This window comes from Caenorhabditis remanei, chromosome II (genome assembly GCF_010183535.1).
Source record: "Caenorhabditis remanei strain PX506 chromosome II, whole genome shotgun sequence".
Taxonomy (NCBI): Eukaryota; Metazoa; Nematoda; class Chromadorea; order Rhabditida; family Rhabditidae; genus Caenorhabditis; species Caenorhabditis remanei.
In genome coordinates this window covers 14,457,969-14,479,956 of record NC_071329.1, presented here as the reverse complement: position 1 = coordinate 14,479,956, position 21,988 = coordinate 14,457,969, and the positions used below count along the sequence as shown (strand labels likewise).

General features: G+C 37.7%; 4 protein-coding genes across 4 annotated transcripts; all 4 read right to left on the bottom strand.

Annotated features, from left to right (window-relative positions):
- Positions 1 to 131: 131 nt before the first annotated feature.
- GCK72_006929 (uncharacterized protein) lies at positions 132 to 4,314 on the bottom strand (the record flags this gene model as incomplete). The annotated part of the gene is made up of 8 exons (XM_053725894.1): positions 132 to 413; positions 462 to 625; positions 674 to 906; positions 998 to 1,235; positions 1,282 to 1,671; positions 1,728 to 1,855; positions 1,901 to 4,151; positions 4,200 to 4,314. 8 exons carry the CDS (start codon positions 4,312 to 4,314, stop codon positions 132 to 134), a joined length of 3,801 nt encoding a protein of 1,266 aa, XP_053590088.1.
- A 1,507-nt stretch (positions 4,315 to 5,821) lies between these two features.
- On the bottom strand, positions 5,822 to 11,195 carry GCK72_006928 (uncharacterized protein; the record flags this gene model as incomplete). Its single annotated transcript, XM_053725893.1, has 14 exons — positions 5,822 to 5,998; positions 6,970 to 7,134; positions 7,189 to 7,439; positions 7,486 to 7,651; positions 7,706 to 8,023; positions 8,072 to 8,377; positions 8,420 to 8,521; positions 8,570 to 8,674; positions 8,719 to 8,816; positions 9,073 to 9,155; positions 9,205 to 9,461; positions 9,506 to 9,859; positions 9,907 to 9,973; positions 11,092 to 11,195. 14 exons carry the CDS (start codon positions 11,193 to 11,195, stop codon positions 5,822 to 5,824), a joined length of 2,553 nt encoding a protein of 850 aa, XP_053590087.1.
- Positions 11,196 to 14,920: 3,725 nt separating this feature from the next.
- Positions 14,921 to 16,630, bottom strand: GCK72_006927 (uncharacterized protein; the record flags this gene model as incomplete). Its single annotated transcript, XM_003109951.2, has 3 exons — positions 14,921 to 15,083; positions 15,133 to 15,720; positions 16,335 to 16,630. 3 exons carry the CDS (start codon positions 16,628 to 16,630, stop codon positions 14,921 to 14,923), a joined length of 1,047 nt encoding a protein of 348 aa, XP_003109999.2.
- A 367-nt stretch (positions 16,631 to 16,997) lies between these two features.
- On the bottom strand, positions 16,998 to 21,843 carry GCK72_006926 (uncharacterized protein; the record flags this gene model as incomplete). Its single annotated transcript, XM_053725892.1, has 17 exons — positions 16,998 to 17,330; positions 17,389 to 17,639; positions 17,702 to 17,864; positions 17,916 to 18,299; positions 18,603 to 18,788; positions 18,882 to 18,929; positions 18,974 to 19,104; positions 19,156 to 19,270; positions 19,315 to 19,406; positions 19,456 to 19,591; positions 19,784 to 20,066; positions 20,261 to 20,418; positions 20,685 to 20,846; positions 20,959 to 21,152; positions 21,204 to 21,366; positions 21,412 to 21,666; positions 21,724 to 21,843. The coding sequence occupies 17 exons, from the start codon at positions 21,841 to 21,843 to the stop codon at positions 16,998 to 17,000; spliced, it is 3,174 nt and encodes a 1,057-aa protein (XP_053590086.1).
- Between the last annotated feature and the right edge of the window lie 145 nt (positions 21,844 to 21,988).

The window sequence follows — 21,988 nt, the reverse complement described above, 5'->3', positions numbered from 1 at the left end:
GTTCTGATTTCGGCACGGGTGACAAATATGATTCCAGCAATCTTCGAAATCCAGATTAAAAACACAAATCTAAAAAATTTTTATTCTTAAAATATCTATTCATTTAGTTATGCCAAGTATTAATACAGAACTCATGATCTCTTTTCTATTTTCTTCACCATCTTCGACTTTCTCTCCTTAAGGTTCTTAAACTGTGACTTTCCAGCCGTCTTACTAGCTGGCTTTTGCGTATTGACCATTTTCGATTTACCGTCTGTACCAGGAACGATTTCTGGTTCCGGTGCAATTTCTTCAGGCACCACAATAGAATTAGAATGTTCAAGAACCTTCCAACGAGCGATACATTCGAATAACAGTTGGATGTCGGATACAGTGCATCTGTCTGGCCATTTCTTCCACTCGGGGTTCACCCCCTATAATTGACTCGTTTCAGTTTTCAAGTCTGCTTTGAACGAACTCACCTTGCTATCCTCAAACTTGAGAACCCAGCATCGGTTCTGTGAACTGAGATTATCGATATCCATTGAATAATATGGCAGAGGACAATTATCATCATCATCCATGATTACTTCATTTGGAAGTTCACCACCAAACTGTTCAACGAGTGCTTTGAGTTCTTTGGTTTCTGAAATTAGTGTCATTGAATTTCTAACTTCACCCTTCTAAAACTCACGGTCTTTCCAGTAAGGAAGTTTAGTCGGCAAAAGGGTAACGGCCACATTCATCAATAATCTTGGTTGCAGTTTATGAATACTTGTTTTCTGTTTGAAAACTGTTCTCTCGTGATGGTTTCCCCTGTATTCTGTGTGCATGACATAGTATTCGAAATCACGATTCATTGCTTTCTCGTGGATCTCTTTGTTAGCCAGAGCGTTTAACCATTTGACACTCATCAAGTTGGCCCAGCTGGAAAAAAGTGAAGATTTTTTGCAAAACTATGATTTTTAAAGATTTTTCGCAAAGTTGATTCGCAAAACTATTTCTGAAAAAAACTAACCATCCCAGCAACTGAAACGTCAAAAAATCCTTTTCATCCAGCAATAGAGTCACATCTTTCTTCACGTATTCATTTGGCAGAACAATATGACTGAACGAGTCCAAATCCATATCTTCATTATATCCCCAAGTAATATGGTTCTTTATTCTTTTCGGAAGTTTCTTCTTTTTATAAAACTTGAAGCAACTCTTATCCAACACCAAAACTTTCCAGTATCTCTTAACCGATGGAACTATTCCTAAAAATTATTTTTGGAATTTTATTATTCCCAATAGGACACTCACTTGGTGGTGCTTTCAACTTTCTTTCATCGTAGAAGTACTGGAACAAGTCTGTCATATTAAATCGATCTGTCCAAGTGTCCGGATCGTCTCCAGTCGCATCGCAAATCGTCTGATCAGCCGCTGCTTTCAACAGTTTCTTGCAGAATGACTGTTTCTGTTTCAAGACCGCCTCGAAAAGTACAGTACGACACAACGGACCGGCACAGGTCGCATCAAGTACAACACCTTGTTTGATCATTTTCTCAGCTGCCGGCCAATCATCTCTGATAACGGCATTGAATAACGGAGTATTGCCAATATACTTTTTGTCTCTTTTATTCATTTCAAGACGAGCATCCTGTACTTGCATGTACGTGAATTCGAAAAACTTTTCCTCTGGGGGCGAATAGTCTGAATGAAATAATATAGGCTTCTCAAATTGTTGAAAGCTCTCTTTGAACTCTTACCTGGCTCAACGGGAGGACTCTTTTTCAAATCGCTATCGTGAACGAAGACACAATAAAGAATGACTAACACAATAATTGCAATAAGAACCAGAACGCCAAATCCAACTCCGATAAGCAAGAAGAGGTTTCTGTAAAAAAAAACAATTAGAGTCATCTTAACTTTACTAACTTACAATCCTCCTGGAGCTTTCTCTTTCGTATTTGGTTCCACTTTCTTCTCAACACGGAAAAATTCAAGAAAATCATTTTGAAGACCGATCAGAGAGTTTGGAACTTTCTGGAAATTCGTGTGAACCAACCCCCAATCCATTGCGAGCAACTCTTCAATACTTGCCAGTGCATCTATGAGACTTGGTATTGGATTATCAAAGTATCTCATAGTTTCTCTCATTCCACGAAGCTCCGCTTGTCTTGAAAACTTGAACACAGTGATATTCATATAAACATTTCCAACATCTTTGAGATTCTTCTCCGGCACGTATTTCAAAGAAGCAACCGCCTTGCTGTTACTAGTTTTGAAGCTCTCCAAATCCTTCTTGAAATTCGGAAAATCTTTCCAGACAGCCTCCAACTTGCTCTTCTTCTCCGCGTCTTTGACATATGGAATTGCTTTGACAGCATCTTCTCCCTTTAAAAAGACAGTTTGGAAGTCAGAACTCTTCTCCTCAATTCGTTTCATTTGTTCTAGAGACCTAGTTGCATATGCCACCTCCAAAAGACTTTGTCTCTCCAACTTGAGATCTTTGATACTTTTCGTTTCTCTTTTCGTTTTGCCCTTTGGAGGTTGTGCAGTTGGACCCACGCCTCCTGAAGGTTCTTTATTGCTTCGAGCCATCGCCGTCTTGAATTTTTCCAAGTTGGTTTTTAGTTTCGGAAAGTTTTCAATAAAATCTTGAACTTTTTTGATGTTTCCTCCAGATCTGATACTGTAAATAGTACTTGGAGCATTATTCATATTGCGGAGTTTTTCAACATTCAAATGATAAACTATATCACATCCTTTTTCAGCCAATGTTATATTTGAAATCCAATCTTGAACTTTTTTGATTTTTGGTCCAACGTTTGATAGAGTCTTGACATCATCTATAAATGATTGATTCTGTTTCAATGGTTCGAAGGTTTTCTTCAATTCCTCGAAAAACTTTTTCATATCGCTGAACCCCTCTCCATTTTTCCATTCGTTAAAGTTATCGCGGTCAATGAGTGATGAGTCTGGCGTGTGCTTCCTTATCTCACCAATAAGCAAACTTATATCATTAACTTTGTTAACCTCACTTTGAATATGTGGAATGACATTGTAAAACGCATCCAGTTTAGCCGCCAAATCCTTCATTTCATTTGAAACGTCAGGTCTTTTGAGGCGTGAGTAATCCAGACAATGTTCAAAGCTTTCGATCTCAAGTGGTTGGAAGTCTGCTACATATTTTTCAATTTTTGCCATATAGTCTATGAAGTACCCAAAATCATCAAGATGATCAAGGGTGAAAACCTGTTTCCCAAAGTTACGTATTCCGTCGATTCCGTTGCTCAATTCGTTAATGGTTCCAAAATGGCTAAGCTTCTCCAGATCACCATGTTTATTCAGTAGACTCTTGAGCCATTTGTTTTGTAAATCCAGATTCACTTCGGACAAGTTACTTCCTGACACGAATGCGGAAGCGATCGGTATTTGATTCGAGATATGAAGAGCCTCTTTCAAACTAAGACTTGTCGCATTCAGAAATTTGACTGTTTGAACTGACTGAATGTTTTTCAATGATGCAATCTTTCTCTTTTCTAGCTCTGCTTTAGATAGAAGGTCGATGAGATTTTTGAAGTCTTCTGTTCTTCCGGAAATCTTACTTCCTACTTCTACACCATTCAGCAAAATGTTCAAGGACTTCACAGTTTCGTTCACAAGATTATTCAATTCCTTTGGTAACTGACTCAAAGCGATTTTGCAGTTGTCGATAGGTTGAGTTAGTTTTCGAACATCAGTGTACGATTTAATACTGTTTATTATGGTCAGAACTTTTTCTGCTAGGTTTTCGGACAGACTTGATATTGTACCCAGAGTATCTCCATTGTTAATAAAGGAAGGGATATTCTCAATGTTTTTGGCAGCAACTAATTCTTGCCTCATAGTTTCGTTTATTTCCGAAACAAGTTTGAATTTATCAGCAATCGTATCCACATCAGCAATCTGTTTGATTCCATCCGGAACAGCTTGAACTGCTTGTTCAACTGTTTTCAACTCATCCGCAACTCCGTCAACTTTCAATGAAACTAACTTCTCAAGAGACGCCTTATTCTTCAAATTCAATACACCTGCCACCACATCCGATCCATCGATTTTCTTGTCATTCAGTTCCATTTGTAAGTAGAGTGCATTGAAAACTCGTCCAAGTGGTAAATGTTTTTCTAATATTTGATTCATTGCTCCATCTGAAAACATGGAAATAGTGACTAGAAGTTCTCAGAATTCCTACAAACCAGCTCTTTTGTTTCGATTTAGTAGATATTTTCGACTATTTAAATATTCGGAACTGCTTTCAATTGAGAACGTTGGAAGGACATTCAATAAAATGAAGACCAAGAAGATTTGCATTTCTGAGAAAAAAGGTGAATAGTTTTATGATAGGAAAACTCACTTTGTGATTGCATCATCTAGTCAATTAGATCAATTTGATGTCAACCAAATACAGCAGTTTTATTTTTTCGAGAAAAAACTTGACTGAAAAGTTCAGAAATGAAATTTTTAGCCTGACATCCGAGAAATCAGAACAAAAGTTTACTAGTTTTCTGAGATGAGTTCACGTCTGTTACAGAAAATCATATTTATTTCTGGGAAGAGGCAATGTTCACTTTCTGATACCCGATTGGATTGTTCTGAATAATATGACTTTCTACGTTTGACCTAATACAGAATTTCAGAATCCAAGTGAATGAAAACCCATCGTTTCACAAATCGGCGTAGCAGTAGAAAGCGTTTTGTGTGCTTTGTGATTATCCGTATTCCTTGAAGAGAGTTCTGTGATAAAAATTAAAAATCATGATGAGTTAGAACCATTCGACACATGCCCTCTTTGAAATTTCGTTTAAAAACATACAAAAAGAAAGATCAAATTTTTATTTATTTCGGGTGATTTCTAGTGGATCAGATGTTTTGAAAATTAGATCGCCGCGTACAGATGATTATTTTTTGTATGTTTTTTTGAAACACTGACTGTTTGGAGTCATTTTGAAACCATAGTATTTGATGGCTATTTACGTTTCAGTTTTAGCAACATTTCCTTTTGATAAAGTAAGCAACCTTCAAAGAAACAAACAGATCTAAATAATTTTATTTTCAAAACATCTAATAAAAGCATTAAATTATGTCAGGTAGTTCAGAAATGAAATTTTTTAGTCTGCCGCCCGAGAAATCGTCACTAGTTGAGTTCAGGTCTGTTACAGAAAAACGTTAATTTCTGGTGTTCAATTTCTTTGCATTTTGTGACACAGAAGTAGTCTTTTCTGAAAAATATGACTGTTAACGTTTGACCCAATACATAATTTTCGAAATCCAAATCATTTCTTTTCCACTATGATTTCTGATTCACTGTTATCAAAACCGTCAAATCAAGCGGAAACGTTCTTGTCATTGAATACAATATAATTGATTATGCAATCGGAGAAAAGAAAAATAAAATCTATTGTTTTCTGATCCAATCAGACAATGTCGTCGCTTTCTCTCGTAATAAATAATCATTGACCAACCAGATTCATCATATTTCTTATCAGTTCTCTCACCACATACTGGTTTTTTGGAATCTAGAGGGAGGAAGAAGGGACAAACAGACACACAGACACACAGTAGGACGTACGGACACACAGACAGACAATACTTATTTATGTTTTATTGATATCAAAGTATAGATAATTGGGAATAGAAAATGTGGAGAAGTGGGAAGAGAAAGTAAAAAATAACATCGGATGGAACGAAAGAGAATTCACACGGTGTCAAATCAAGAAATATGTACATTTTCACGGGAAAAACCCGTAAGACAGCTCAAAAAGTGGAACTAGAAGAATTTTTGAGATGAAAATTATAATGATGATTCAAGGAAAGGAAATTACCAAACGATACATTTGTGGTCTGGATTAACTGGAGAGTTACGTGGACAATTGTAGACGTCGGCGAACGCTTGCATGTTGGAGAGAACTCCGATGACACGGAACACTTCTGGAGAGTGCTCGTCAGTGAGCACTTGTTGCATGGCGGCCGCTTCTTTTTTCTTGCCGCACCAGAACTGAAACAAAAAGGTTTTTACAGGGTGGCGAATAAGTATACGACGCTCTATACGCGGCGCACAGGCGATTTTGGCGTCTTACGTCTGATGGCCTGTATCAAAGCCAAAGTATCCCACTTCGAATTCCTTTTGTATACTAAATCTATTTTGAACATTACAACTATTAATAACGTTTTTTTGTTGATTAAAGCGTTTTCCCACCGAATATCCAAGAATTAAGAGCGTCGTATACTTATTCGCCACCCTGTATATAGTCAAATCTGGAAGTTGGGTATCCTATAGGATAAACAGTACCGTGCAATAAGATAAACAATTTGGCCGTTTACAGTTGAAAATGATCAACTTTGTGAGGGTGTTGCGGTATCACCTAATTGCACGACAATTTTTATTTTGTATGGGTTAGACAGAGTGAAATGAGCCCATAATTTTTATAGTTGACAGCTTTTTTGTACGGACACTCCCTAGCAAGTTACATATCGACAAAGTTATTTCTCCCACAAATCGTCATGTTTCAGTGCAAAAAAGAGTGATTTTCGAGCCGTCCCCTTAAAATGATCATAACTTCCGATGGAGTGACCGTACAAAAAAGTTGTCAACTAGAAAAATGAAGCTCTACCTTTGTTCTGTATTGTTTATACATAACTGACTTTGTGGGTCAATCAGGAATAGCGCAACCCTCTCTCAAAGTTGGTCATTTTCAACTGAAAAAAAGTGAAAACCTCCAAAATTTCGCTAATATGGTTCCAAGAAGAAATGACTTTGATGATCCGTAACTTTCATGGTAGGGTCCCTACAAAAAAATGGTCAACTACAAAAATAAAGAACTACTTTTGATTTGTCCAACCCATACTAAATAAAATTTGTCGAATAATCAGATGACACCGAAATACACTGTGAAAATTTGTCATTTTCAATCTTTTGAGGGGTACTGTACGTCAAATCTGGAAATCGGGTATTGTATCCAAACTCACATGTGCATAGCTGACAAAGAAAATCTGCTCATTCGAGTACTGTTGGAGTCCCGGAAGTCTCGGCTCCTCTCCATTCTCATGAATATAATTCTGATAAGCTTGGAATGCCTCTTTCACTCCTCCATTGTCAGCAATATTCTCTCCTTGAGTTAGTTTTCCGTTCACCTGAAACTAATTCATTTTCTTTCATAACCGAAACTCACTTTAACCGAAACTCACTCTAAAACTAGTCTTCGGCACTGTATAGTTTCCATACTGCTCCACAATACACCTGCGCCTCGTGTCGAACGCATTCAATGAGCTCTCACTCCACCAGTTATGCAAGTTTCCATCCTTATCATATTGAGATCCTTGATCATCGAATCCATGAGTGATTTCATGTCCGATAACTGCTCCAATGGCTCCGTAGTTGACTGCTTTGGGAAATGTGCCCGAGAAGAATGGTGGTTGGAGGATTCCAGCGGGGAAGGCTGAAATAAATTTGTGACTGTTAAGGCTTCAGAAAACAAAACTTACTGATTGCATTTTTCTCCGGTGAGTAGAATGCGTTGACTACGGCTGGGGAGATGTCAAACTCATGCTTGTCAAATGGTTTCGTCAATTTCTGGAATTCTCGGCTCTGCATCCAAACGACACTCTTCTTCATAATGTAGTAGTAAGTATCAGATTCACTGATTGACAACTGAAAATTTTCGATTAAAATTTTTGATATAGTACAGAATTGTTGTTCACTAACCCCAACATATTGCTTATCCAGCATCGGAATATCATTAGTCACATCCGGGTATCCAATATTATTAATCATCGAATTCGCTTTCTCTATTGCAACTGCCTTCGTCTCCTCATCCATCCAATCATTCTTCTTAACCAGATCAGAAAATGAGTGTCTCAAATGCATAATCATTCTTAATGCTTCATCTTTATCACTCTCTTGGAAATGAGCCTGAACATAAATTGCTCCGGCAGCCAGTGGAAGTACTGTAGACGGGACTTGAGCACAATCTTTCCATCTCGGTGGCGACTGCTGCTGTCCTGTCATCACTTTCAGGAAGTCCTAGAAAATTGGAATCACAGAATTCAGATGACCTGGTTAAACAAATACCTGTTTAATATCCTCAAATCTCTCATCCAAATACCTCACATTCGACTGCACAACTCTCCAGAGCACATAATTAGTCAACAAGCCCACGTCTGTTTTCTCAAGTAACTCTGATATTTTTTGAAGATATTCCACTTCACAAATAATAATTTCAGTGTCATTATGAAACAGATATGTCAGGTCAGAAGGTGCTATGCTCTGGAAGAATGGAACCCAATCGACTTGGGGTAAGAGAGAGTAGAGATCTCTGATTTCTCTCTTATTGTAAAGACGCGTGTTGTTGCGACGCTCATCTTCAGCAACGATAATCTGGAATTTTAGCTTTGGAAGATTCCTGGTAGAGCTGCTCACCTTCGCCAACTCGATCTCAAAGTCGATGATCTTCTCGATATCCGCATTCATCTCCGTCTCACTTCGTGTCAGATTACCATCGGATTTTAGAAGTTGAGCAATCTATAATTCTTAGTATTTGAAAACGCTTAGTCACTGAAAGCCACTAACCTTCCTTAAGTATTTTCTATAAGCAGTCATATGACTCGAGAACAAAGTGGTATTCAGATAGTAGTCTCGAGTTCCACGACCGAGCGCCAAGTTGGATTGATCTATCTGAAACTAGTGGTGAAATTTTGAAGGAATTTCGAAAAACTTACAAATAGCGTGTTTCTCGAAGTATTTTTAGAGTCAGCGTAGATGTAAAGTTGAAAGAAAACATCAACACCATAATCACGACGGGAGTTGACAAGGAGGTCTGGAAGAAATGAACTTGCGAACCGGGCCGAAACGGGCCGAAATGGGTCGACACGTGCCGGTGCGTAGCTTGCTTAAAACGCAATGTTATGAGCTAAAAAATATACCAAAATGTAGAGCTCGCCAAGATCTACATTTTGGTATATTTTTTAGCCCATAACATTGCGTTTTAAGCGAGCTACGCACCGTCGCGTGACGGCCCGGTTTGCCAGTATGGAATAGACATCCTGACTTGGACATCCGGACAATTTACTTACTTGTGAAATTGAACGTCGTCTTGTTCCAGTTCTCCTGAAGAAGTGGCCACTCTCCGAGTTCCGTAAGGGTCTCGAATAGAGGCCTATAATAATAAAAAACGCGTTACTTCTTCCCCGGTCCTAGGTACTAACCCTGTCTTCAACTCATCCAACTGTGTCTTATTCATGCAACTCTTATAAGTCGCGCGAGCCATATTAATCGACTCCGACTCTGAGAGCGTCTCTTGTTCGAGAAGTACTCGCAACTGCTGGCGAACTTGTTCTCGAGCGTAGGCGAACGTTCCGAAACCAAACATGTCATCTGGGATTGGATGCTGATCGTTCCATTGGCCGCATGCGAATTCGAAAAAGTCTTCGCATGGATCGACAGAGGTGTTCATGGCGTTCAACTGGAATTATAATTTCTTAAATTTTCAATTTTGGAATAACTTACAAAGTGGGTAGCTGCTCTGACACAACCTGGTGTTGAGCACACTTCTGGTTCTTTTGGTTTCTCAGATGACGTCACTACAGGAGGCTGGGGAGTCGTAGGTGCTTCAGAATCAGGCACGATTGGTGGTACCCTAGGATCTTCTGGGGCTTTTGTTGGATTCTCAGTAGGATCTCCTCCGAAAGAGCTATGGGTTTGTGTTGAATGATCAGCTTTCATTGCTTCTATCCGTTTATCAGTGTTAATTATAACTGCAAGAAGAACTGCTGTCAGGAGACAGAATAGTAAAAGAATCGGCAGAAGAAACTTCTCCATCGTCGTCCGAGTTTTCCACCATCGGAACGTTCCCTGGAATTTCTGAAGACTATTTGATAGTGGGGGAGACAAATTTAATTGATTCTTACTTTTCCTGGAATAAAAATCACAGCAGGAGCCTCGTCTCTGGCAGGTGCATTGAAGCATGGAGATCCGCTGGAAGAGGTCATTGGAATATTATTAGAAGAGGATTCCATCTTTAGCAAAAAAAGTGGCTGGTCAACCAGAGAACATAAAAAATTCAGTCGTTTCATGTTTTGTGTAGCGAGTAGGGGAATAGGGGGATAAGCGGATTATTTTAACTGGAAACTATTGAACTGTGAAGAATAAAAAGAGTGAGAATGCGGAAGAATATGTAGATAATGGGAGATGGGTCTAACTGGAAAAATAGTTTTTCTGAATTGATAAAAATTGAAATGTTTTGAAGTCTCTTCAATCTATTCTGTTTATTTTTTCTAGTCAGATTAAAGGAGGACTGAAGTCATTTTTTAAACTTCGGATTCTGATACTTCAGACAATTCTAAGAAATTTTCATCATTGGAGCTTGTACTGAAAATCGCTCTAAACGCTACAATTCGAGGTCTCTTGACTCAAAAAGAGTCTTCGTGGAAGAGTTTTTCAGCGCGCCGTGTAGTCCTCTCGGACAAGATTTCTGCTCAGTTCCTCGTTTTCCCACTTCTTCAAACTAATTTTCGTACTTTTTCTTTTTTTTTGCGATGTAAAGTAAAAAACACGAACATTTGTTGAAAAAGAAGAGAAATAATTTTGTCCGAGATGACTACACGACCGTGCTGAATAACTTTTCCATGAAGGCCCAGGAGAAGTTTACACTGACAAAAAGTTACAGTGACCAAAGTTACAGTGACCAACTTTCGCTAAACTCTAAACGTGTTTTCTCGTGAAACTACGAGTAAAAATCGGTGAAAATTGGTTGAACAATAAATAAAACAAGCTGAACAAGAAAATATAAAATTATTTGAATTGGTATTTTAGTTATCAAGATAAGCCCGAAAAATAAGAATTGAAGAATTAAATGATATTTCTTCAAAATTACGGGTCTAAAAATGCTGAAAATTGGCTGAAATACTGATTGAAACGCAGGGAACAAGAATCTGCATTAAAAAACACATTCTCCAATGCTGAAAGTTTCTTAGAACTGTTTCACCCAACCTCTAACTATAGTAAGTATAATAATTCGTGCAAAACCTTTGGTATCCTAACTTCCGCTTTTCCCGAAAAATCCCCCATCCACTCTTTCCAGAAATGCAACTAACCTCGGCGTAGGAGTATCACTATTCTCACTTATCGTTATCAACTGCATTTGACTTTCATTGCTTCGTAGATGAACATAGTCAGGCGGGTCATTTCCAAATGGCATTCTGCAAGAAAACATTCTTCGTGAGGTGAGGAAGTGACTTCTAACTGAATAAGTGCATTGTGAAAATAGGTGAAAAAAAATTTAAGAAAAAAATGGAAAAAGAAGAGAAAGCGTTTCACACATTTTCAGATGGTCTGATGACATTGATATTGTGTTTATATTGAAGAAAAAAAAACATGAGAAAACTGGGTAAATACGAATAAAAAGAAAAAACATGAAGGGAGTAATGTAAAAAAATGTGAGAAAAACTTACACAAAAAATTCAAGAGCCTGATTTAATACAGAATTTGCAGTAGTAGTCATTTTAATGAGACTAGACTAGAATGAGAATTCATAACATTTGGAAATTCAGAAGGGGGGTATCCAATTACTTTTTATAAACAAACATAATGTATTTCGGATAGTTTTAACACCCTCACTTTCATATGTCAGAAATCAGAATTCAGCTGGAATTCTAATAGAGAATTCCAGCAAAAGAGGAGGAAGAGAACGGAATAATTCATTAGATGTTGTGCTTTTTGACACGAGATGATGATGAATGTGGGTGGAAGATATGAATCATTGAGGAATTTTGTATTCACGGGAATTTTAATGAGTCTGATCTGATGATCTAGTTGAATATGGAAACCATGCTGTAGAACTCAAAAAACTCAAAAAAGTCCGATTCAAAAAAGATGGCAAGACCCGGTTTCAAAAATGAACCAATTTTTTCAACATTTTAAAAACATTTTTTCAATTTTTCATCGGAAATTGGAATTTTTCGAGAATTTTTCAGAATTTCTTCTAATTCTGAATGATAGTCGAAAAATTGACTTTTTCGCGAAAAAAATTCAAACGTTCGAAAAATTTGAATTTTAAGTTTTAGCGCCAAGTACCCGGGCCTTCGCGCTTTGACAAGTATGATTATTAGAGTCTAGATTTACACTTATTTGGACAAGCTCCGCCCACTCGCTTGTTTTTTAGAAGAGGAGCAGAAGAAAGTTCTCCAGTAGTTTCCTATCTAAATATTTTCCAGCTTTGGACACAAACTACAAAAACAAATTCACCCGGAATAAATAAGTTCTGAACGCGGAAGTGCAGAGCAAAGAGCTCTCTCAATTCCATGTGACTCACTCTCTATAAAAAAGAGCCTAATTCAATGAATACGACCGAATGCAATTATAAACGGAGAGCCTTCAATTGGTTTTCAGACTCGAGCACACATTCCATTTTCCAGGAATGAAACTGAATAAACTATTCAGCTGGAACCGGAATAAAAAAGAGAGAGAGAGAGAGCAATTTTAGAATTGAGTAGAATGAAAGGTGGCAAAAATGAAAGATTGGAGAGAAAAAATATTAGATTTCAGGGAAATGACAAGATGAATAAGCCAGCTGAGAAATATAGCTGAAAATGAAGCATTTAGATGGAATTCCCCGTTTCTAAAGAATTAGCATCTCAGCAGACTTATACATTTTGAAAATTAAACAAAAATCCATCTTCTTAATAGAAAAACTACGAAAAATCGTCTCCAATTTTCATCAAGTGGTGCAAAAACCAGAACCGGATTAAATGGGAGAGGGAGACAGATGAAACTCTTAATCTTCACCGGTTAAAGGACAGAAACAGGGTAACAAATCGGCACGTTTTTCATATAAAAAGGGATTTTGGTCAGATTTTTTTTCATTTTCATTTTGTCTGGAATTTCAGCTAAAATCCTACTTGCAAGTTTTCGGCTTGGCCTGACTCGGAATCCAATTTTCTGATGCATAACTAGTTTTCGACTGAATTCTGAAGTATAGTCCAAAATTCGACGTTTTCGGAAAAAAATTCAAAAATTTCAAATTTTCGCTTAAAATTTAGTTTAAAATAATTTTTGAATTTCAAACCCCGGACCGACCGTTGCAAGTATGGCTAAAAATGACCTATCCGAACTGTACACATACGCTGTGAAATGTCTTATACCATCTCGTGACGACAACAAAATTCCCGCAAATTGTGGTCACTTTTCTCCTTTTGTTTCGATTCTTCGAATCGGAAATTAGCTCCAATTTCGTGTGGGGTGTGACACCGACCCACGCAAAAGAGTGTTTAGGGAGGAGACACTGTTTTAATTGACTAAATTATGAGGGAATAAGGAGACGTAAAACGTGATTTTTGCAGGAAGGATTGGGTTGCAAAAGGATGGACAAAGTTTAGGAGGGAGGGGAGGGGAGAGAGCTAAAAAGAGCCGGAAAAAGGAAAACTCTGAAAATAAACAAATAAAATTTCAGAAATGGGAAGGGATTAGTGCAAAATTGGCTAGAAATAACAAAAACAACATAATTTTGTTGTAAGGAAAAACACTGAAAATGGAAAATTGTGAAGGACGGCTTCTAAAAAAGAACCAATTTTTTAAACTTTTTTTGAAACTTTTTCGATTGCTCATCGAAAATGTGAACATTTTTCATGAGTTTTCAGAATTTCTCCTAATTCTCAACTCTAAGTCGAAAATTTGACTTTTCCGCAAAAAAAATTAAAACATTCGAAAAATATTGAATTTTAAATTTGGCGCCAATTATCCGGGTTTCGGGTCTTGACAAGTATGGCAGAAAGAAAAGTTGGACCATGAAAAACTGTCTGTCTGTAATTCTGTTTGTCCTCAGAGTACCAAGTGTGTCTTGAAATCCAAAAAAGCTTATCTGTGTCAAAGCTATTCTAAAATTTTCAGAATCTTGAGAAAATAAATTGAAAAAATTGAATGGTTCCAGTAAAACAACAAAATCTGAAGAACAAAACTGCTATTTTCTTTTACTTTTTTCTAGTATTCAATTCAAGGTTTTTCAGTGTTTTGCAAATTCAATAAAATTAGATTGTTGTCCTCCCAAAAAATTCGGAAAAAATAAAACTTATTGCCATTATTTTCTTATAATTCAGCAAAATACCTAATCAAATTCTAATTCATTCGTAATTTTCAAACGTAAAAAAGAAAAAGAAAAAAGTTAGAAAAAACGGAAAAAAGGCTTTTTGCAAACGGAAGCCAAGCCAAATAAAGAGAAACGACTCCGTTCCCTTTTTTCACATTCCAGACAAAAGGGGACTCAGAATTCTTCCATTTTGAACAGAAGAGAAGAAGAAGACGCAGGAAGAAGCGTGGTCCCCTCGTGAGCTCTCTTCTTCTTCTTCTTCCCCTCCGTTTCTCTAACCGACCCTCTCACTTCTTCACACTCTCTCACCTCTTTCAGCTCCTTCTACAGCCTATTGATTTTGAATGGAAATGAGATGAGAGAAAACGGGGGGAGTGAGAGCTAAAGAGGGAAAAAAGAAAATGAAAGGAGATTTTGAGAGGAAAAAATGTGTTTAGGAGGGAGGGGGGCAGCTGCTTTTTAGTGGTGAAGCGGTTAATGGAGTGGATTCTGAATGGGAAATTGGAAAGAGAGCGAGAGAAAAACGACAATGATGGATATTGATGGAGAAAAAAGTAATGAATATTTATTGAGACGGGATGTGAGGGGGGAAGTAAAGAGAAAAATGGAGTAAGGGATTGGAAGGTTTAGTGAGATGATGCAACGGCGATGTTTGAGCTAAATGGACTTGTTTCAAGTGGGACAAAAAGAGAATTGAAGCTTGAATAAAACGAAAATTGAGAAAAAGTTCCTGACGAAAAATTGAGTATTTTTGCCTTTATTCAAAACAGTTCCTGAAAGGGACAGTTCTGGAAAGAGATAATGATCAGAGCAACTTTTGCAAATAATGGAAACGAGTGGATTCACTTAAGTTCGAATTCATTATGAAACACATGAAAATGAAATTGTCCGTCGAACGTTGTGGCTAATGCACGCAACCCGTCGCTTTTTCTTCTGACAATTCCGTTTTGACCCAGTTTTAAGTAATGCTGAGTCAACACAATTTGATTCGCATAGTCGTAGATCCTGAAAAAAGTAATGGTACAGTGGTAAGAACGCCTACAAACATACTTACGGTTCATTATATTCAACTTTATCCACTTGCGGATCCCACCGACTCAAATCAAACTTATTCATTATGGTATGCACGTCTACGCAATAAGTTGACAAAACATGCAAAGTTTTGAGTTTTGTATTGTTCCCTTTCAACCATTGTTTAACGAACGCGACCAAATCCCGTTTTTTGAGCTCGGATGGCCCAGTTACTAGATTTTCACAGTCGAATTTTAAAAATTGTGAACGTTTCAGCCAAAAGGCACTCTTCATAATCACATTATTAACTTGTAGAAGTTGAAATGAACCCTTCAATGGACTGTCTTTGAAGCTGAGAGAGACAACTGCTCGTTTCACATGGAACTTTTTGAAGAACTCATCAACAACTTCATAGTTCACAAATGTGTCAAGTAAGGTAACATCTCTAACCGTATTTGTATACGGAAGGTCATTCATATACTCTAAAGAAAGCTTAAATTGCATTTCGGGCTCCACACGAAACACCTCGCACATATGAGAATGAAGTGCAGTTGCAAATCTTTTCCGAGATGGTCCATCTTCGAAAGAACACCATAAAATTGGAGTGTTTGAGTTTTTGTTGAATGTGATTCTGAAAAAAAGTGATTTTTTTTAAGCAAGAATCAATTTAAAAACAAAGTTATTTCAAAAGTCGATGTACAGTACCGTCCAAAAGGTTGTAAACTTTCGCCGTTTTCTGTTGAAATCGGCCAAATTTGAGAGTGTGCCATGGTAATAATTATTGTCCCGTCAAATAGATTTTTAGTGAATTATACAGAACCAAGGTAGAGCTTCATTTCTGTAGTTGATAACTTATTTGTACGGACACTTCCTAGAGAGTTATGGTCATTTTTAGACGACAGCTCAAAAATAGCACTATTTTACACTGAAATTGGTCGATTTGAGAGAGAAATCACTTTGTCGTTACGTAACTTGCTAGGGACTGCCCGTACAAAAAAGTTGTCAACTGCAAAAATGAAGCTCTACTTTTTTTCTGTATAATTCATCAAAATCTACTTGATGAGACAATCAGTATTACCATGACACACTCTCAAAGTTGGCCGATGTCAACTGAAAATGGGAAAAATGTACAACCTTTTGGACGGTACTGGAACTATTCGATCAGAGCATATTTAAGCTCGAAAGAGACAATTCATGTAAAACTCGAGAGCGACACCGCTATATCGCCCAGGAGAAACTTCTCACCTGCATCCCAAATCGATATATTTTGATTTCACTCTTTCTGTTTTGACATTTTCCATTTGTTCACTTTTCCAAGTCCAAATTATCACAGTTTTTTCCTTTTCTGGTAGATTTACCAATGAATAGTACATTACTTCAGGTCTGTCCAAGACAAACACCGAATAAGTTGGAGCGTGACGCATACTTGATACGAGAGCTCTAGTTCTCAATGAGCAAAAAGACAAGAGAAGTAGCTCACTGGGCTCAAGATACTTTTGAATATTCAAGTGAACCAAGAATGGAAATTTGAGAAATCGCATTGTTCTGAAAAACGAGTTCGTCAGACAACAAGTATTAACAAATAATAATTCTAAATAAAAGAGAAGTGAGTGCTGTTTTGGAGGACCTGGGAGTTATACGGGGCAGATATTGAAAGCAGTTTTGACGAGACGCAAAAAAAATTTTTTTTAATACAAAAAATCGATAGAAAAACGATGAAGATGAGCGAAGAGAGCGCGTCCTCCTCACTCGTTGCGCACACACCAGGTCTCGACACGAACGGTCGGCGAGAGTGTCCACAAAGCTGAGAAGGTGCAGACAGTGGAGTGTAGATTTACGGAGGGCGAGGAAATATTTAAAAAATAATTCTGAAAATTCATCAAAATCCAATTCTCCCAACAAAATCTCTCAAAAAAGTTCACATTTCCTATTCGGATTCATCGGCGACCCGATAGGACACTTGAATGCCTCTCCAAACTCCTTCATATTCGAAAACACTCCATTTACCCTGAAACTATCAGTCGGATGAATCCATTCCATTGCCTCGACCAAAGGAGAAGTGTCTCGTGGAGCACAAAAATTCAGAGCATGAATGTGAAAGTACAACTTCTCGATGTCATAGTTTTCAAATCCGATAATTTTCGGTTCATTCGATAGATCCAACTTTTTGAACGCCCTCCACGATGTCGCTGATCCCAATCTATCTGCCATCATTTCACCTATCGTCTGTGAGCCGTTCAACTGAAAATGTAAAATAAATCCCCGTTTTTCTTATTAAATCCTAGAATTCCTTTCTTACGTTTCTCCCAAAATCTGGGTCATCATACTCATCATATTGATCTACGAGACACTTCATTCGTCCCTTATACTCTTTTGAATCCTCCGATGTCCACCAATCCCTTTTCCTTCCATTTTCGTCTCTTTCCATCCCAAATATATCAAAACCATGGCCTATTTCATGAGCTAATGTGAATCCAGTGCTTGCTGTTTTCACGTATTTCGGGAATGTCGAATCGAAAAGTGGCTCGTCGAGGAATGGAATCAGAATTTCTAAAGTTTCGATTTTTTCTAAAATCTTCTAGTCCTCAGTCGGACTAGAAATGACAACTAACTGAGCAAATTTCTTTCAATATTATAGTTTGCATTCACATCCAAAATCATTTCAGCGGGATCCAATTCCGTTTCCAACGCGACGTATTCCATTTTCTGCTCCGTCCGGAATCTCTCTATTTTTTTCATCATAACGTAATACGAATCAGATTTTTCCAGATGGAGCTGAAAACCCAAAACCCAATTGAAATTAATTTTCAGCAAAAGAAAACCTACAGTTTTCAACATTTTATCCAGTGCTCCCGGCGGTTCAAATTCCTCTGGATACCCCACCATCTTCTTCATTTTTTGCACTTTCAGAATTGCAGCTCTCTTGGTTTTCTCATGAGCCCAATTGGATTCTTGTATCATTTCAATAAAACTTTCCTTGATATTCTCAATCAATTCCGATACCATCGGAATATTTTCTCTATCGAAGTAATTTCTAACGAATACACGGAGTGATGCACGTGGAAGAAATCCAATGACTACTCGGTCACACTCTCTTAATTTCACTGCTCTCTCGTCAATTGAAAGTGCGTGAATGGTATTCTCTAGGTAGTTGAAAATCAGAAAATTCGCCATGACACGTTTCGGAGTGGATTTGATTATGTGTTCAAGCTGAAAACTTACAAAAATTTAAACGAAAAAAGGGCTCCGCGACATTTCGCAACTACGACATTTCGAGATCACAACTTTCGCAACCATTTTTGCAAAGAAAAACGAGTTTTGAAATGAAGCAAAAAAAGTTTTGGCTTGGGGAGGAATCGAACCCCAGACACCTCGAGTGCTGGCCAAAAATGCAACCCAATGCACCACATGAGAACATGGGCTAACAGCATCACCAGGTGGTGATAAAAGCCGGGGAAATGCCGCAGTTGCGAAAAGTCAAGGAGCCGAAAAAAGATACAAATAAAAACTCACATTATCCTTCTTATCGAAAAACAAAGAGTGTTGATATCCAACTCTCCTGTCCTTGATCTTATCCTTCAGAATATTTCTCCTGGCAGGATTTATCAAGTTCTCAAGAATCTTCTCAAAATCAACACTTGGAACTTGCTGCTTCAACTCGGAAAACTTCACTTCTGGTCTTCCCATTTCATACGGATGCTGGAAATCATGTTACTCAAGGTTCATATATTTATGTACCTTATCCAATCGTTGTCCCAACTTTACATACTCCTCAAAATCCTTGGCTATTACTTTCTTATCTCTTTTGATTTTGTTCGCTTTCAAAATATGAGAAATTATCTGAAAATTACTGTAATAAATGAAAAGAAAACTATAAATCTCACCTTTGTAAAGTAATCATGTGGTGGTTCTCGGTAATATAGTGGTCCAATCTCCAGCAGTGGAGCAAGCGGTGTCATAATTTGGAATAGTCCAAATTGCATTTTCCCGCTTTTTGCCAAATTGATGAGCATTTCTGGAATTGTCAGAAACTTTTGTAGGGAAAAAAAAGATATAAAAGAGAAACCATTCAAATCAAACTTCGATTCATCCCACTTATCCTCTAACAGTGGCCAGGGTCCAATACTTTTCAAATCTTCAACGAGCTCATTAAGGACAGATTTTCCGTTTTCCTCGAAAACCTTTAAAATGAAAGTTTTCTATGTACATGTTAATATTGAATTACATATTGTTCCTTGAGCATCTCACATTTCTCGAATAAGACTTTCATCGCATTCTCAGATTTAGAAGTGGACACTGTCTTGTTCAGCAGGAAATCTGGAACCACTCCAAACTTTTCCATTTTTTGTAAGACATATTTACATACCTCTAATCAAATTCCTCACAATAACCATCTTCTTATTATTCCTAGTTCCTTCCGTAATGGTATGCTCCTGATACTTTCCACAAGCTCTCTTGTAGAAATCAACGCACGGATCCACACTTTTATCTTGCCAATTGTGCTGAAAACATTTAACCATTCTATCAGCTCTGTACAGGTCTTACAACTGCGCTCCATCGAAATCCCTCTGAGAAACGTCCTTTTTTCTCCGAGTCTCTCAATTTCACAGACAATTTTCTCTGGTTTCGGTAGAGCGCGCTTGTAAGACGAGTGTCGTGCTAACACAGATTTCCCTTTCAAACTAGAAACCGACCAATTGATGAGCCAACGTAATACATTCTGGAGTTTCACAAACGTTTCTTGGTTTTGAAGTTATTATAATTTGGGGGCGTGATGTGTTCTGATTTCGAGTGGCAGGAGGAGGTTTCAGAGTGGACGTAACCACATTCAACGCTTCCCGACTCCCTGGCACAGTCAACCGATCTTTGCTTCTTATAACTATGACTACTGTGAGAATCGCAATAATGAAAATGACAAGAAATATGACCAGAACTAGCAATGGGTTAGAACATTTCCCCTTTCTCGACATCAGACTTCTGAAAATTCCAAATGAATCAGCAAACAATATTTGGTACTCACATTTAAATAGTCTCCGAATAGTCTGTGCAAAATTTGAAACTCAAAAATATATTAAAATGATAAATGTTGCTATCGCAATCATGATGCATAGAAAAAAAGTTTTTAAAAAACGTGAAAAATTGTATTTCCGAAAAACTAAAAAAGTTCACACTTTTTCTTCGGATTCATCGGTGATCCAACTGGACAATTGAATGTCTCCGCAAACGCCTTCATATTGGAAAACACTCCATTCACGCGGAAACTATCAGTGGGATGAGGTGCTGTTAGTTGATATTCCAGATTAGAGATAGAACGGACAGTGCAGTAATCCTGAAAAAGTATTATTCAAGAATTCAATTTCCCTTATATTATGAAAACTGGCTCCGCAATATTTCGCAACCATTTTCCCAACGAAAATGGTGTTTCAAAAAGAAGCGAAAAAAGATTTAGCTTGGGGAGGAGTCGAACCCCAGACCCCGAGGGCGTCGGCCAAAAACGTATCCGTTGCGTCACATAAGGACACAAGGATACTGCACCATCAGGTAGTGATAAAAGCGGGGGGAAATGTCGCGGAGCCGGAAAACCTGAAAACTGACCAACGCAGCAACCCGAAAATATAGCTTCTCAATACTATAGTCTTCTCCAAATCCAACTATTTTCTGTTCTTTTGCTAAATCCAATTTCTTGAAAGCTCTCCATGCCGTCTCCACTCCCAAACCATCGGCAATCATTTCATCCAGTGTAACTTTGCCATCTAACTGAATAATATTCATTGAAAAGCAAAAAACCAACAAAAAACAACAAAAAACTCGCATTCTTCCCAAAATCCGGGTCATCATAGTTATTGTACTGTTCGACTAGACAATTCACACGCTTATCATACTCCACTAAATCTTCTTTTGCCCACCAATCTTTTACATCTCCATTCTCATCTCTCGTCCTTCCCTCTGTATCAAATCCATGACCCATTTCGTGACTTATAGTATTTCCAGTCACAGCTATTTTCACGTATTTTGGATAGGTGGAGTCAAAGAGAGGGTCGTCGAGAAACGGGACGAGCAGTGCTGAAAATAAAAGTAGAAATTAAAGAAATTTTTTTCGATTTCGATACTTACTCAAAAGATTTTTATGTGGTAAATATTGGGCATTTGCATCGAGATAAATCGCCAATGGATTGAATTCTGTATCCACACCAAGAAAATCGATAACTAGTTCCATTCTGACTTTCTCGACTTTCCGAATGATTTTGTAGTATGAATCGGAAGAGAGAAGATTCAGCTGAATTAAAAATTCCCAGCTGCCAGCTGTCACAGATAAACTTACATTTTCAAAAGTCTTATCCAGCAACCCTTGTTCTTTGAATTGATCTGGGTACCCAACTATCTTCTTCAATTTCTCCAATTTGTTCACTGCAGCTTCTTTCGTTTTCTCATGAAGCCACGTGGATTCTCGCACCATTTCGATGAAATTCTCCTTGGATTCTTCCACCATTCCAGATGCTATTTCAAGATTCTCCTTGTCAAAATAGTTATTGACAAAAGCTGCCAGCGATGCTTCAGGAAATGCTCCGACAGCAAGCTACAATTTTTCAAGTTTTAGAGAATTTACGTATCAGAAAGTGGAAAAAATCCATACCTCAGCACATTCTCTACTTTCCACTGTATCCGAGTCAATGGAAAGATCATCATAAGCAAGTTCAATGAAATAGAAAATTAAGAAGTTGGCTAATGTTCTTTCCGGCGTCTTTTTGATCATGCTTTCAAGCTGAAAATGTTGATAAAACATATTTACAGTATCGTGCGGAAAGATATACAATTTGGTCGTTTTCAGTTGAAATTGTCCAACTTTGAGAGAATGTTACGGTATCACTGATTGATCCTTGAAAGCAAATTATGTATGA